Raw genomic sequence first — 17,949 nt, forward strand, 5'->3', positions numbered from 1 at the left:
TTTGTCTTCCACGGCGACACAATGACTGCAATCTGTCAGCTTACATTGTTTTGCGGCGTAGCTCAAATATCACGAGCGTAATGGTTCAAGAAACCAATGTGTTGAGGAAAATCAGATCAGCAACCGCTAAATCAAAACGTTATACAGCCACATGCCATGCAGCCCTGGACGATGTACAGTCATCTATGGTGAGAATTGTACAAGAAACTTTTGTAGGACTGAAGGGTACCACTGCTCTCACGATCTACGCAATCGCATGTTTTTTTACTCATAGATACGTGTAGAGCACAGTCCATCGTCAGACCTTTTCCTCGACACAAATTACAGTCCCTCTTTCATTTCAAACCACGAAGTTTAGAGAGTGTGGTTAGAGCACCGAGCAGCCTCAGTTCTCTACATAAATAAACTGCCCGGTCACATTAATGTGACCACGTGCCAAAAGCCTGGAATAATCGCCAAGGATAGATGCGTTCGTGTGTCGGTCCACAGGTGCACCTCTTTTCGCGCTTACACATCTCCGCAGCAGTCATCCTCGGCCCACAGGCGTCACTGGATGCGGATATGGACGAACATGTGACCAGCACACCGCTCTCCAGGCCGTATGTCAGTTTACGAGACTGGAGCCACAACTTCTCAATCAAGTAGCTCCTCAGTTTTGTCTTACAAGGGTTGAGTGCACCCCGCTTGCCAACAGCGCTCGGCAGACCGGATGGTCACTCTGCCCGACAGAGCTTAACTTCGGTGATCTGATGCGAACCGGTGTTACCACTACGGCAAGGCCCTTGGCTTATTTTTAAAACACTATATTTTTAATATTTCGCTCAACTGGTCAGACTGAATAAATCCTCTTGTCGACAGTGACTTCGCTGAAGGAATTTGCTAAAGTTTCTGACACTCTGCAAGATGATTAATGTCAATGCCATGACCCCACCCAAAAAAATGAAAAGAACACTTCATGATTTAAACGATGTTACAGAACAACTGTATTTAAAGCGAAATAGGAAACAAACTAATTCCAGATTCCTTCGGTGAACATTTCCTAAGCCAGTGTAACCAAACTGTGAACCGAGAAAGCAGTTAAGTCTGAGAATTCCTAATCGTCAAGATGCGAGTCTATATAGTGTTTATATTTAGAGTTCTAACAAGAAACAAATTTTTTTTAAACTCCTATGTTTTCCTACTCGAACTGTCCTTCCGTTGTTCAATAGTGCCTCTCTTATCAGTTGAGTAACAGATGCCAGCATGTTATCTAATCAGGTTATACCCGCTACCAGCTGGCCTCCGTATAAGAGCTTCCGCTCCGCAGTCACCTCCACTGATCGCCCATTGACGCCACGATCCGTTGGAAGCACCAGCAGACATGGAGTTGAGACTTCCATCGTGTCTATGGTTAACGCTCCTCACCATAGCATCTTTAGCAAAGGTGAATATCGTACACATTGTTTCAGCAGAAACACTTGTCAGTTTACAAAGTGATCAGAAGAGTGTATTCGTATTACATGGAATCACAAGATATTTAAGTGCAGAATATTTACTCGTACGTCACCAGGAGTAGATTTCTGTTACAGGGGAAATGCGTATATCCTTACTGAATATTTCGTTGCTTTTCTAAAGAACCTTTCCGTACTGTTTTAGACTTTCCACGCAAGAAGGATACTGGAAATTAGTTTCATTACGCAAAGAACGTGTACACCAACAGTTTTGAGAAAAATTCAATATATTTCGACAATTTCGTGACTTGTTAATCGTCATACTAGCTTTAAGCAGTTTCTGCGGGTTATGCGTCACGCTGTACAAAGTCCTGTTTCAGGTATCGTTGATTGTACCCGATGGACGCTGAGACCTGGCCATACATGCCTACACTATTTTGACCTCAGAAACTTTCTTCAGGTTCTACACTGACCTGTTTGTAATTACGTGAATGTCAATAGTATGTTAAGATTGTAACCATTCACTATTTACGTCTTCCGTTTCCGAGACATTTTTCGGACATGGCATAAACTGGGAATATATAACTTACAGTCACTCCATGACTGGACAGAATAGCTCCTTTGAAATTAATAGTTTCATGGGATAGAAAGGAGCGTGACCGACAGAAACTGAACCATTGAGGACACACAATGTAGGCTATTATGGAGGCTGAGATGCGGCATACGGCAAGAACCTTAGGACTCCCACCAGTATATGTACAGGGACTCTCCCCTGAGGATTTTCAGGCACATTCTCTCTGGTATTTCAGTAGATATTTGAAATTTAGTTTTTGCATCTTATAGTTGGACTCAGCCCAAACAAATGCCGGTCGTCACGTCTTTCACGCGACACCCAGTATCGTCGAAAAGCTTCAGTTGGTTTTCCATTACAAACAAAATGATTTTTTAAGTGTAATTTTACGTGTCCATTCGATAGAGCTGTCTCAGATTAGTCTAGTGTGATATTCGTTTCATCGATGTGCAGTAACGGGAACAGTAGAACTCTGAGAACATCTAGTGCTCCAGCAGTAGCAGCACTACCCTGGCCCGCGGCAAGCATGAAATGCTGCAGCGTCTTCGCTGGATTGAAGGTTATTTTTCTAGTTTTACTGTCCGTATTACCGTAAGCCGATGAAACGATTATCACACTAGACTAACTTCGGAATGTGAACTTTAACTGCGGAAACAATCCGTCTTAAGTACGCGGGGAAAATGCTGAATTTTAATTAATTATTTATGTATTTATTTTGTCAAATTCTTTTGGTGGTGCAGAGTTTTGTCCGATCAGTTGATATAGAGAAGGCATTTATCATCTACTAACATCTTACACATGGTTGCTGCTGAACTTCCCCTCTTTTCTAGGCGCGGAGCGAGGTAGCGCAGCGGTTGGAAGACCGGACTCTAATTCTGGAGCACGACAGTTCATATTCGCGCCTCCGCGCCCATTTTCCGTGTCCTTAAATCGCTGAAGGAAAATCCTGAGATGCTTCCTTTCAAAAACCACTGACGATTTCCTTCCAGATCCTTCCTAATCCGACCTTGCGCTCCGTGTCCAATGGCGTCATTATCGACGGGGCGTTTAACATTCATCTTGCTTGATTTTTTTTGTTATAGGGAGAGGATGTGCTGGTGACTGTCAAGCAAGGAGTACTAAGGGGGACCACAGCCACGAGCGTGTACAACGTGTCTTACACGTCCTTTGTGGGAATCCCTTATGCTACGCCGCCATTAGGGAAGCTCCGGTTCCAGGTAAGTGTTCACCTGATGGAAAGTACATCTGTACATTTGTGACGAAGTGTCTCGCAGCACACAGTCTCTAAGCTACATTTGTTCCAGTGGAACGAGAACTGTTAAAAGGCTGCAAAACGAAAACGTATCAAACATAGTCAAAATGTAGCAAAGTTTTGAAAATGAAACCTGGAGACGTGGTTTCTGAAAAATAATTATGTTGGAACATAGAAAGTATTTGAAACTGACGAATGTGACGTGCCAGTTTACGATAATACAACTAACTTCCACACGAAATGAGATTATGCCACTCAGCATTTTGCACTCGTTGTGGGGCATGAAACTGATATAGGCTGTGTGCAGGGCCTATAAACAACTAAATCCTGAACCCAAATAAATTACGCCACAAATCCATATCATGGATTTCATCGATAACATTAATTAATTAAACTGGCTGCAGCCAATCTAGGAAATTGCTGTAAGAGTTTACTTACGCTAAAGGTGTTGTGTTCCATCTAACAAATAATACGTCAAAACATTGATTCAAAGTACGTAGTTTATTAGCAAATACAATTCCCTGAGTTCCCAATTCACAATAACGGTCATCAGCCATTTTTTTCCTTGTTACCAACTCAATTTCGGCAGGCCTGCTCAAAAAACTAAGTTTTGGAAATCTCAGCATCAGTTCAGAATTGGATGTGGTTTCCCTTAAAAACCTATGTATACACATGCCTCTAGCCATCAGATTAAGGGTTGTGAGGTCACAAAACAAGTATCAATATGTACTCATAGAAGAAGTTAGCTGTCAAGAAGAAAGCACTAATTTAATTCATGATACCTTGAACATGAAAGAGATTGAACGTAAAATTAGTTAGAATGTATAAAAAATGTGCAGCAAAAATATCTGAGCCAGTCATTCTCTCCATGAATCTTCTAACGTCTTAGTAAATTAAAATAAATATAATACTCAAAAACTTTAGAATGAGTGAAATGACGTGCAAAGTATCTCTTGTTAAAGGAATTGTTGTACTGATTAAAAATGGGTCTTAGATTTTGCAGGTCAGTAATGTTTCCAAAATTTGTGAAGAATTTAATATTGTAGGTAATATTTTATCAATATTAATTCGCTTGATGGGAGAGTGGAGGAATGGAGGGGGGAACCCATCATATCTTCAGTGCAACGTTGCCACATCTACACCAGGGGGCAGGGGAGAGGGCTTGATGGAGGGTCAGTCATCTTTAACAAATTAAAATTGGCGTCGTTCTGTCTTTATGTCCCCTACTAGTATGATGCAGACTGGTTATCCAGCAGTACCTGACACTAGAGCTTGATGAGCATCTCCGTGACAATTTCGTGCATGCTAAATCAACCGATAACGAAACGTGCTACTCTTCTTTGAATTTTATTATTTCCTCTATCAATCCCATCTGGTATGGATTCCGAACTGACAATTAGTATTCAAATATTGTTCAAACGAATGGTTGGTGAGCGACACCTCTTTTGTCTCCTCAGGATTCTTTCAATGAATCTCAGTTTGGCATGTGACTTACCCATCGTGAATTTAATGTGGTCATTTCGCTTCAAATCGTTTCGTATGCATAGTCCTGCATATTTTATGGAAGTAACTACTTCCTGCGATTTTTCTGCAATCTGCTGTCCAAACAATAACGGCTATTTATGTCTATGTATACACGGTACGTTACATTTGATTATGCTGTGGTTCAATTGCCTCTGCATGCACCAAGCGTCAATTCTCCGAAGGTCTTTTTGTATTTTGCCACAATCCACTGGCAGTGCGCCGGCCGCGGTGGTCTCGCGGTTCTAGGCGCGCTGTCCGGAACCGTACGACTGCTACGGTCGCAGGTTCGAATCCTGCCTCGGGCATGGATGTGTGTGATGTCCTTAGGTTAGTTAGGTTTAAGTAGTTCTAAGTTCTAGGGGACTGATGACCACAGCAGTTGAGTCCCATAGTGCTCAGAGCCATTTGAACCATTTGAACACTGGCAGCGCGTCTCCTCTGTATAGAACAGCATTACCTTCGAAAAGTCTCAAGGAATTTCTGATGTTATTCATTAAGTTTTTATACTCACTGTCAAATGTAATGGTCCTACAACACTCCCTTGAGCATACGCCCAAAGCTATTGTACTTTAACTTCTCCCAGTTGAGAATGATGTGCTGTGTTCTTTTTGCTAGGAACTCTTCAGTCCTGTCACACAGTTGGTCTCACCATCCAGACACTTTAAGTTTACTCATTAGGAGGCGCTGCAGAATTGTATCGACCAACTTGCGAAAATTAAGGAACAACACAATATTTTGTTCAACACCAAAAAACAACACTCTGAAGTACTAGTTTAGAAGCAAAGTATCCAGAGAAATAGAAAAATCCAATCAGAGCTCATCTCTTAGATAAACCGAGTCCGTTGTGAAGTCTGTCGTCGTTAAGTGCGAGCTACAGTTGAGAGCTGGACATGCCGTGCATATAAGGAGCTCTGTTTCTTTGTAGCTTCTGCTTAATTTATATTTCACTCCGGAATAGTCAACTCATTGTATGACCTGACGGCTGGAAACGTCGCCTTCACTTGCTGCATCACTCCTGCGACATGTTTCGGATTTGATGCGCCACCCACATGGTTCATAGACAGATCGTGTCGTCCTCATTGGCTACCATTTCGCCGTCTCTTACTGTATGGGTGGTAACAGATTCCGGCTAGTCAGTTTTCCAAGGCAAGCTAGCTGTCACACTAGAAGTAGAAGATCGATTTTGCTATTTGGGCAACAAAATAACTGATGATGGCCCAAACAGAGGAAATATAAAGACTTGCAATGGTAAGAGAAGCGTTTCTGAAGAAATTTCTTAACATGGAGTATAGACTCAAGTGCTAAGAAGTCTTTTCTGAAGGTATTTGTCTCGAGTATAGCCATGTATGGAAGAAGAACATGGACACAAACAGTTAAACAAGAAAAGAATAGAAGTTTTTGAAATGTGATGCTGCAGAGGAATGCTGAAAATTATATGGGTATATCACGTAACTAATATGGAGGGACTGAACGGAATTGGAGACAAGAAATTTATGGTATAACTTTACTAAAACAAGGGATCGATTGATATGATACATTCTGAGACATTAAGGGATCACCTATTTAATATTGCCTGGAAGTGTCGGGTGTAAAAATTATAGGGGCGGGGGGGGGGGGGAGGGGCGAAGAGATTAATACAGTAAGCCGATCCATCTGAATTCAGAGGAATGTAGATTGCAGTAGTTATTAAGACATGAAGAGGCTTGCACACGATAGAGTAGGATGGACAGTTGTAACAAACCGGTCTTTGACCTGAAGACAACAATAACAACAAAGCGTCATAACGGCGATAACGAAATGTGTTAGGAAAGTGGAACTATAAAAGGCACACAGGGACCCCAGAAAATAAGTTACAATGTCGTCCCCAGCTAATGTCACTGAGCAACAAGAGTGGTGCATTTTCAGACCTGCGTACCAGCCACTGGGTTTCCAGCAGACCCGTGCGTCACAGTGTGCGAGTTACGTGTCGCGGCGACTATAAATGTACTCCAAAGTTGAAATAAATGGGCCAGTAGTATTCTCGTGTGCAAAACGTCTAAATTTCATCCAGATTCAGAAATGTTGCCAACAACTTGACCAAGCTCGCAAAGAAGTTGGGACGCTGATCGGGGAGGGAGGCTATGGACACAGGCCACAGACGACTGCGTTCAGGCAATCGAGGATCTGATTTTCAGCAACCGAACAAGAAAGAGATTTCCGAACGATGAGGATATTCACGCGGCAGTCCTCGGATGGCGGATAGTCCAGGAACTTAACGATAGGTAAAATGTTTCGAGAGGGTTTAGAGGAATATGGTGACTATGTTAAAAATTAGTATCATGAATATGTGTCACTTTGAAGTGTAGTTAAAACAGTGACATGGATATGTTTCATTTTGAAGGATAATGCAGCATTCATTAATACTTGGCACGCCATAAAAAGTGTAGCTTAACTTTAAATGTCCGCTCTTACTGAATTGTCACTGCCGTTTGCCTCCATTTGTTACTTTCATTAAATGATAGTTTGCTATTGTTAATAGGGATATTAATAACCATTCTCCTTTTCATTGACGTACTAAGCCTGGTGGCTGGAAAATAATTTTAATTATCTCTAACACTAATTTTTTCTTCCCTCCATTTCCATCCTGATGTCAGGTCTGACGAGTGATACTAGCGGCCTAGTAGAGTCTGTACCAACTTTACCCTGTGAGCAAATGGACGCTAGCACCAAAGATAAACAAATTTAGCAGAGAAGAGGGTGTCATATTGCTCACTGCCGAGGAGAAATAATACCTCCCTCCCCTCACTGAATTCGAAGAGAGAGTCGTTGCCTTCTAGTTCCGCCCTTCAGGGCAAACTTGGGCTGGCTAGCAAACTGTGCGGACGTAGCTGTATGCGGCTCCTCATATTATAGTAAAAAGTAGGTATCAGAATGTACCGTTTAGTCGTGCACAAAGCTAATACTGTTACCTTCAGAGTCACTTTAGTCAGAAAAACTTTAAATAATGTTTTAATTGTCATTATTTTGGTGGATTAGATGATAAAAGGAGGGGACTTGGCCGGTGCACCTTTAATTGCACGATCTACTTGAATTACAAGAAGTGAAATATTGATGCACCGACACCAATTTTGTGGGGAAATTTTACTGTAATTTGAGTGTTTCCTTTGTGCTCAGTATCCGCCTGTGTCTACATGTTATTTATTATTGTGCCAGATCAAGGCACTCCTAGAGATCCAATTTAATAATTTTATGTTTCGTCCGAGCTTATTTGAGTGCTATTTACTGTCGATGACACGTTTCGTACAGGGCGTTCGATCAATTTGAAGTGATTTTGTTGTAAGTTCAGCTTGACCAAGCGTTCTCACGTTTAGCGTCCACCGTATATTTAATGTTGACAACGCAACCATTATTAATCCTCTCGTATCCACTCTAAACTCAACTTATGTCCAAGTTTAAGTACTGATTTTTTTAAACTTCCTAGCAGATTAAAACTGTGTGCCCGACCGAGACTCGAACTCGGGACCTTTGCCTTTCGCGGGCAAGTGCTCTACCATCTGAGCTACCGAAGCATGACTCACGCCCGGTCCTCACTGCCTTACTTCTGCCAGTATCTCGTCTCATTTTTTATTTTGTTTTATTATTATTATTGTTATTTGACGTTCAGACCTCTCCTTGTCGTTCTATGTCAGTATCAGGTTTGCGGCCATGTGGATAGATTTCACTGTGCATTTTTATGCTGAGCACTATGGGACTTAACTTCTGTGGTCATCAGTCCCCTAGATCTTAGAACTACTTAAATCTAACTAACCTAAGGACATCACACACATCCATGCCCGAGGCAGGATTCGAACCAGCGACCGTAGCGGTCGCGCGTTTCCAGCCTATAGAAACTAGAACCGCTCGGCTACTCCGGCAGGCTAATCTAAGTCCAATGGAAATAATTTAATCGAATAATCACTCTTATAGTCATTGATAATGAAAGTGTTATCCTCATTAGGTAATCAAAATAGGAATCCTGTAAGAAAGCAATCTACGGCAATTACAAAGTGTTACAAGCTCCTGTACTTTAAGTATTGTGCCATGGTAAAACGTCACTCTAACCTTACCCATTGCATTTCTAACTAATCTCTATAACAGTTTAGAGAAGGGATTACATTGACCGTACACAAATAGATTCTCGAGGTTATTCACTGAATTTTGAAGCCAGTTCTAAACTATGCTATACAATGAGCAGTTAGACACGAGCACGCCTATCAATGAGCAAACACTATTTCTTAGATGAGGAACCAGGCGGTAATCTTTCAGTACAAGCAGTGACACACGACTGATATCTTAGATAAGTTATTTTCTCTGGGTGTTTAAGTCAATCAGATATTTTCACCGAACATAAGTTACATTTTTACAGTAATAACAACAATACAAAATATCCCAGGAATGTAAATCTCCGTGTACATTAGATCTGTTTGAGTTTATATGTAAGCAGAAGAACAAAAGCGGCACAAAGAATATGTATTACTCTAATGTGCTGTATTTTTCATTCCACGTTTACATAGTATCACTAATCTCAGTACGTATTTTCCCCACATATAGTCGTACTTAGCGTATTACACTACGTGTTTTCATGTTTTTCACATAATCTAGTGTTGCTTAACTGATTGTGAAGCCAAAATCAACTAAAATTCAGTTAATCTGCTCAATATAAATTCAAAACACGTAGGGTTGAGCCAACTGACATTTCCTATTGTACGTGCTTGATACTTTTTATACGATAAAAAAACGCTACTTTGAGAAGAAATTAGCCTGATCCAGGGTGAAAGAGTGAATGAGTGAGTGTGTGTGTGAGAGAGAGGTTTATTATTATAGCCGTTATTATTATTATTTTGGTTTTTGTCTCTCCATTTGGGCCATCATCAGTTATTTTGTTGCCAAAATAGCAAAACCTATCTACTACTTTAAGTGTCTCGTTTGCCAATCTCATTCCCTCAGCATCACGTGACTTAATTCGACCATATTCCATCATTATTCTTTTACTTTTGTTGCAGTTCGTCTTATACCTCCCTTTAAAGGCACTGTCCATTCCTTTCAATCGCTCTTCCAGTCTTTTGCTGTCTGTGACAGAATTACAGTGGCATCGGCAAGTCTAATAGTTTTTATTTCTTCTCCATGAACTTTAATACCTACTCCAAATTTTTCTTTAACTTCTTTTACAGCTTGCTCAATGTACAGATTGAATACCAACAGGGATAGGCAACTACCCTGCCTCACTCTTTTCTCAACCACTGCTTCTTCATGCTCCTCTACTCTTGCAACTGCTTTCTGGTTTCTGTACAACTTGTAAATAGCCCTTCGCCCCCTGTATGTTACCATCTTCAGAATTTCAAAAAGAGTATTGCAGTCAGCATTATCAACGGTCTGCAAATCTTATGTACGTTGGTTTGCCTTATCTTAACCTATCTTCCGGATAAGTCGTAGGGTCATGTTGCTACATTTCTCCAGAATCCAAACTAATCTTCCCCGAGGTTGGCTTCTACCAGGTTTTCCATTTTTTTTATGGAATCGATGTTAGTATTTTGCAACCAGAACTTATTAAACTGATAGTTTGATAACTTTCGTAACTGTCAGCAACTGCTTTATTTGTAATTGGAATTATTACATTATTCTAGAAGTTTGAGGGTATTTCGCTTTATCGAATTTGAAATTACTAGACAAATTCATTACAGGCTCCGCAACCGGCAGCAAACTGGGAAGGAATACTCAACGCCACCGAGTACGGCAGTGACTGTGTCCAGGAAAGCGGCATGGGCTCGGAGGACTGCCTCTACCTGAACGTGTACGTGCCGGGTGTGCCGGAGGAGGGCGCCCAACTGCCCGTCATGTTCTGGATTTACGGCGGAGGGTACAGAGTCGGCAGTGGTTCTGGAAAAATGTCCGGCCCAGAATTTCTCGTCTCCTACGGCGTTATATTCGTCGCTTTTAACTACCGCCTGGGACCGCTTGGTAAGTATTGCTTTGGAATAATCCGATCTGAGGGTAGTGTATTTGATTACCGGTCAAAAGGTCCTGAATCGTTTGTTAGATCTAAGGAACTGGTTAAATTTTGAGTAAAGTGCATCAGCAATACCTATCAAAGACTTTCAGTTTAAGTAGTTATCGTCATTCTGTCAACGGTCTGTTCAAGGAGGGCGTAGAAGCGGATAAAGTGTCAGGTCTCTTGCCCCTATAGTGGGAAACTGCTCTAAGAGATGCAGAGTTGGCAGTTAGCAATGGCATTAGGAAGTTAATGGAAATCATTATAATAAATCAGAAAATAAGCATCCACAAGGATTGTGCCCTATAATTGAAAAAAAAAACATTACCATGTCGCCTTTGACAAAATATTTCGGATTAAATTACCATTTGGATATCTGAATGGGACTACCAAAGGGGGAGGTACCCATGGAAACAAGATTAAAAGACCATCAAACGTGTACACCTCACGATACGGAGCGTGGACTGTTAGAAGTCTGAACCTCGAAGGTAAAACTTCGAAAATCTGAAAAGGGAAATGAAAACATTTACACTAGTTGCAATGGGGACCTCTGAAATGAGATGCAAAGAAGGTAAGGGTTTCCAGTGAGACGAATATAGGGTAATAGCAACAGCAGTAGAAATAGGAAGGTAGGGCAAGATCAGAGAGGGAGCTGTCATAAAATAAGGAAGAGCTTCGGAAGGCACTTAACAAGGATTCTGGGTTATTAGCTTCTAATGCTGAACAGGATCCTAGTAGTACTGCAGCTCAAAATTGCTTAGGCCTCCGTGGACACTTGCTGACAAACTGCCTCTTGGCTTCTATTTCAGGTTCTTCGGCCGACGTTTGTAAGATGATTTTTGTGACTTTCGTCAGCATGAGTTGCTGGCATTGTCAAAGCTTCACCTTCCATCGCTGGTGGTTGACTGGAGCCGAGCTGGAGGCCGCAGATTATATGTACCTGACGCGCCAACGTCCAAGTGTTTTTCCGTTGTAATTTCCGGTACGGTTCTCCTCTCGCCGCCTGAAAAGGTCGTTCACTGCAGCACGAGAATCCGAGATCCGTTCATCTTGAGGTTTTCTTCTTTCTCGTTGAAGCTATTGACATGTTTGCATATTTCTACAGCTTCACTGAACAAGCGTGTGTGATAGCTTTTATCTACAGCAATAACTTCTGTGTTGGCTAATTTTACTGTGTGGTCGGTCTCATACAGCGTGTGCTTCGTCACAGCCGATTGTTCCACCTGTTCCAGACTGCAGTGTCGGTTATGATCTGTGATCCTGGTGTTGACCGATCGTTCAGTCAGTGTACCATCTACATGCGGAAAAGTTTTTATTGTTTCAGTCACATCAACATAAACTTTTCCGCATGTACATGGTATACAATACATTCCCGACACTGCACGTGGGTACCACTTTTCCTTTGCGATCTGAGCCACTCTTGTATTTTCTTTGTCGGTTTATAAACAGCCTTTACTCCGTGTCTACGCAATACACGTCGATGCTGTCCGTCACTCTAGGAATATATGGCACAAAGGCCATACACTTTGATGTTGCTTCTTTGTTTAACAAAGTGCCACTCAGAGACTCTCTGGAGCACATAGGTTCAATCTTCCAGCAAGACATCACCAAGCTCTATTATGCATGTCTCACTATGAGTTGTTTCACTTAGAATGGTAACTTCTACGAACAGCTCCAAGGCGTCGCCATGGGTAGTTCTCTAAGTCCAGTGGTGGTCAACTCCTTCATGCAACATTTAGAAGCTCATACACTGGTCTTGGCACCTTGTGTGAGATTCAGATACGTTGATGATACCTTAGTTGCGTGGAGCAATGGTGAGGAACAGTCCGGTGACTTACTAAGACACTTGAACAGCCTCCATGCCAACATAAAATTTACCATGGACTCAGAAAAGGACAAGCAGCCGTCCTTTCTATATGTGCTGGTCACAAGGGATGGTTCAAAACTGGGACACAGAGTGTATCGAAAATTGACACACACGGACCGATACCTTCGAAAACTGTCATATCACCACCCGAGCCAGAAATGAGGCATGATTAATACGCTCATAACGAAAGAAAGACGAATATGTAAGCCGCAGCACCTCAGTCGCGAAATGCAACACCTAGAAAGCGTTCTGAGGAGCAGTGGGTACTCCCCCAGAAATGTCACAAACACAAGGCGAAGTGAGACTTCGGAAACAGAAACATTGGGCACGACCTTTCTGCCAAACAGTCCAGAGTAGTGGACAGAATCGGCTGTATATTCCGCAAACGAGGCGTAAAAACTATTTATAAACCAACAAAGAAGATAAAAGAGTGTCTCAGATCAGTGACTTGCAATGTCGGAAATATATCGCATACTACATAGATGCGGAAAAGTTTATGTTGGAGTGACTGGAAGATCAATCAGCATCAGGATCACAGAACATACGCGACATTGCAGGTTGGGGTAGGTGGAGATATTGGCCGTGGTAAGGCACGCGCTGTGCGGAGCGACCACACAGTAAAATTCGCCGACACGGAAGTTATTGCTGTAGAGAAGAGCTATCACACCCACTTGCACAGTGAAGCTCTAGAAATACACAAACGTGACAATAGCTTAAACGAGAAAGAAGGAAACCTCAACGCGAACGCATCTTAGACTCCAGTGCTGCAGCGAAGGGAGAAGCGTATCGGAAATGACCACAGCAAAAGCCCTTGGACGTTGCCGCAAGGGTACACATAATCTGCGGCCACGAGCTCGACTCCAGTCCACCACCAGCAATGGATGATGAATCTTTGACAGTGCCAGCCACTCGTGATTGTAAAACGTCAGAAAAATCACCAAACAGACGTCGGCCGAAGAACCCGAAACTAAAGTCAGCAGGCAGTTTGTCAGTACTGTAGCAGTTAGTGTTGGTCATTATTAAGAAGTAAGATCTTTCTTCTGGTTCAAGCAAGAAACTACAGGCGCAGATTAATAAAAAGAGATTTGAATCAGAAGATTCCTAAAACGCAAATGAAAGTTTTTGAAACGGAGGAAGTCAGTTCTCTGCTAATGATAATGTGGATTCTAGCAATGAAAATGAGTCAGAAGCTGTGGGTTATTATGAAAGGAGAACTTATTGTTGTCACGGTAATTTGAATCATGAGGCTGCAGAAATCGAAGGGTTGCTGGGTTTTTGTTATAATCATTTCTTATCCGAGTGTTTCAAGTTTTCTGAAGTACGTCTTATAGTTTCATTTTGTTCTAAGTTGAAACTATTTTATGTGGCGGTTTCTCCCACTTGTCTTCTGATAATAAAATTGAGTTTGTGAATGGCCTTAGCTAGAAATTGTGTCTCAAGAGGTCTTTTATCATTTGTTCTTGTCTGCATATTTGTCTGAGGGACTACAAACGAGACAAACGTATCATATTGGAGATGTAAAATTTTGATCATTTGGTTTTATAAATTCTACTCTGTTGTTAGAACATTATTATTTAAAAGTTTATTTTTGTACAATCCTTACTAATCTGGTTAACTGATTCGTAACTGTCTCATTAAAGTTTCGTCTAAGTTGCACACAGTTATTCTTGCTGGTGGATTGGAAGGTTTTTCAGAGTCTGCTCTAAGAGTTAGAGTATCACGGTAGTATAAGTGATAATCAGATTTCTTCTGTGATCTGAGGCTACAAAGGAATCAAAGTCATTATCATAGGTAACATGATTTGCCTCGGGATAAGTACAGGAATGATAGGTGGAGACAATGGGAAGGGTTATCTGACCACAATGAAAACAGCAGTTTCAGGAGAGGTAAAAATCATTGGAGTGGTGAAAGGTTTTGCTCACAACCACAGTGATAGAGGGAACTGTTGCCAAGGTTGCTGAGTTGATAGAGATTCAGGTCCACGCATTTGAGCGTGTTCAACTGATCCAAACCTAGTAATAACGTAGCATGATTTAACATTTGCTGTTGAATCTTAGCAATACCTACTTGACCAAACACAACATACAACCTCCTTGACAAATCTTTCTTCTTTTCTTATATTCGTCTCTTAAAGTTTCAACATCCGTTTGAAATTGATTGTTCTCCTCACCCATAGACCCTTGAAATTTAACTTGACCTTTCTGTAACGAAACAGCTTCGGTTTTTACGCTTGAAATCCTGTCATCAAAATCAGGATGCATCTCTTTCATTAAATGAGTGATTACCACATCAACTGTCCCTGAAATATATTTCCCAGTGGATTATAATTTCTGCTCTAAATTTTATATCTTTCCCTATAAAGTGATAACCTTAGCTTGATGCTACCTTGCACTCGCCTCCATTCCCTCAGCCAGTATTCTGGTTCTTCCATTTATTCCTTCTGAAAATTCCAAACCCAGTGTTATTTTACTAGTACCTAGCCTTTCGCCTAATTTTTCACTGACAAAAAAAGTCGTCGTGTTCGAGCAAACATTTATGTATGAAATTTTTGTTGCAGAACTTTACGTACCTCTCAATGTCTTGGTGACTGCCGATGTTTTCAAAACTCTGCAAACGTACTCTATACTGTAAAATTCATACGCATTGCAGATATCGTAAACTATAAATGAGGACTATCAGTAAAATGCTCAGAGGAATACGAATTACTACAGCACGCACAGTTTCGTCAACATCGTAGGCAGCGTTCTGCTAAGAGTAACGAGGTGTTGGTGTCCATACTTCTGCAGATAATTTATTGTAAACGACGGAATGCATATTCATGATAAAGAAACTGTCAAGAAATTTTGGCTGCATGTTCCTGGAGCGGAGTTTAAGAACGTCTGTCATTCTCTTCGCATATATATTATAATGCCTAAAAAAATACAAGTCCAGAGGTTGTGTATATATTGTAGTTTTGGTTGAATGATTTTTACAACTACATCTTCTTCTCCAGAGGTTTCAATAGTACGTGTTCATCCTTATGTGTAGACAAAGAGTGTCAAAGTACTATTGATTCTGAGAGAAAACTTACAGGAAAAACCCTCCTCAGATTTTTCTTCGTCATATTTCAGATCGCACTTGCATCTGTGAAGACATTAGGAGAACATCGTTTTACCGTTTCCCTTGACAAGCGAGGTACAAACTTCCCGTTTGGTTCTTGGAATCATACATGGAATTCTTCTGCCAATCATACGTTCACTGATATAGCAACGTCGATCGTGTAAGTGTATGTTGGACTATTAACTGATTGGAACGTCGAGACTCTTTTTCTCTCTCGTTTAACGTATAGCGTTCTTTCGGAACAAAATGTTTGAGCACCTTGAATGATCTCTTCCTCATCGTCTTTACCTTTCCGTGCATGGAGCATTGTTACACGGCGTGATATTGTCCCAAACATCTTCTTCGACTTTGTCCCAGTGACGCTATAAAGTTCGTTCACTCGAGATCTCTGGCTACGTCCAATGCCCAGTGCTGAAATGCCGGTAATGAACTAAAGAAAAGCATTCTCGCGTTTCGTGTTACTTCGCCTTTACACACTGCTTGACGGCATTGAATACAGCCTACGATTTCCCATGAAAACTTATGTCTTTCCCTGTCACATAATCCAATACGCTATTAATATTGCTTTCAGTCTTCATTTTATGGTATCTTTTCAGGAATGTGTCACATATATTGAAACCTCTGCCGTCATAATCATTGTATATGTTGTCTACTTGCTGAAACCATCGCCTGTTCTCGAACTAGCCGTATCATTACCTCTTGCCGTGAGGTATTCGTCATTATCATCACTAGCATCATAAATATGTGTTAGCGTTACAGTAGTAACCGTTTCTAATCGGTGATAATATTTTTGCACTATAATAGATACCAGAAAACGTGTGAATGATTCATACTCTCCAACAATACCAACTTCACGAAGAAGATTTCGTCGTAATTTCATCTCAACCAATCGCAAAGCGTTATCAGGGTTGATTCCCAATCGCCGACCCGCCTGACGCTTCACTACACAAATAACATCACAAAATGCAACTTCACGTACACATAGCACTGTCTCTACTGATTTCCACTGACGTAGCGGCAGGAAAATGTCGAATTCGACGTGGCATACTGAGTAGCCTGTAATGGACGACTGTAGACGTTTGCAGATAAACGAATATCATAGGTGCAATAAAGGACCTTTCAATGATTCCTTCCTCGTATAGTGCATGGACCTTGCCGTTGGCGGCGTGGCTTGAATGCTTCAGTGATACAGATAGCCGTACCGTAGGAGCAACTACTACGGAGGAGCAGATGTTAAGATGTCAAACATGTGGTTCTTGAAGAGTGGCAGCAGCTTTTTTAGTAATTGCAGGAGCAACAGTCTGGGTGATTCACTGGTCTGGCGTTGTAGCATCAACTGAAACGGACTTGCTGTGTTGGTTCTGCGAATGGCTGAAAGCAACAGGAAACTGCAGCCGTAATTTTTCCCGAGGGCATGTAGCTGTGCTGTGTGGTTAAACGACGATTGTAAGCTCTTGAGTAAAATATTCGGGAGGTGAAATAGTGTCCCTGTCGGATCTCAGGGCGGGGATTGGTTAGGAGAATGTAGTAATCGTGGGGGAACAAAACTGGCGTTATACAGATCGGAGCGTGGAATGTTAGATCACTTCGTCGGGCAAGTAGATTAGAAAATTTAGAAAAGGAAATGGATAGGTTGAAGTCACACATAGTGGGAATTAGTGCAGTTCAGTGGCAGGAGAACAACAATTCTGATCAGGTGAATACAGTGTCGTCAGTACAAAATCAAATAGTGGTAATGCGGGTGTAGCTTTAATATCTAATAAGAAAGTAGGAATGCTGGCAAGCTAAGATTAAGAGGAAATGCAAAATGGTTAGGCAGGAATGGAGAGAGGACAAATGGATGCCTTTTAGAGAAAGGAGAACTATGAAGAAAGCTTGGGTACCAGAAGAAATACTCCAGCTCATCGACGGAAGTAGGAAGTACTGAAATATAGTAAGGAATACTCAGTTAACAATACAACAAATAGTAAGTGCAGGAAACGCATGGTAATATTATTACAGGAAAAACGTGAAGAACCCGAAAAAGAAATGGTCGTTGGAATAACTCATTCGAAATATAGAAAATGAGGAAACAGTTGTCTGTGAAATTAAAAGCAAGTGCGTCAACATGAAGAGTGCAATGGGAATTCCATTTTTAACGCAAAAGAGAGAGCAGATAGTGGAAAGAGTACAATGAAGATCTCTTTAAGGGCACTGATT

The 17,949-nt window shown here is 41.4% G+C and overlaps 1 protein-coding gene across 1 annotated transcript in view; it reads left to right on the forward strand.

Moving 5' to 3' along the window:
• Positions 1-1,296: 1,296 nt before the first annotated feature.
• The window catches only part of LOC126253186 (cholinesterase-like), a 62,178-nt gene continuing 45,525 nt past the window's right edge, over positions 1,297-17,949 (forward strand). The window contains exons 1-3 of the mRNA XM_049954349.1: positions 1,297-1,423; positions 3,084-3,218; positions 10,477-10,753. Of these exons, the coding sequence (XP_049810306.1) occupies positions 1,361-1,423; positions 3,084-3,218; positions 10,477-10,753 (475 nt within the window). The 5' untranslated portion in view covers positions 1,297-1,360. The remainder of the gene's footprint in view (positions 1,424-3,083; positions 3,219-10,476; positions 10,754-17,949) is intronic.

The sequence above is a fragment of the Schistocerca nitens genome, chromosome 4 (genome assembly GCF_023898315.1).
Source record: "Schistocerca nitens isolate TAMUIC-IGC-003100 chromosome 4, iqSchNite1.1, whole genome shotgun sequence".
NCBI lineage: Eukaryota > Metazoa > Arthropoda > Insecta > Orthoptera > Acrididae > Schistocerca > Schistocerca nitens.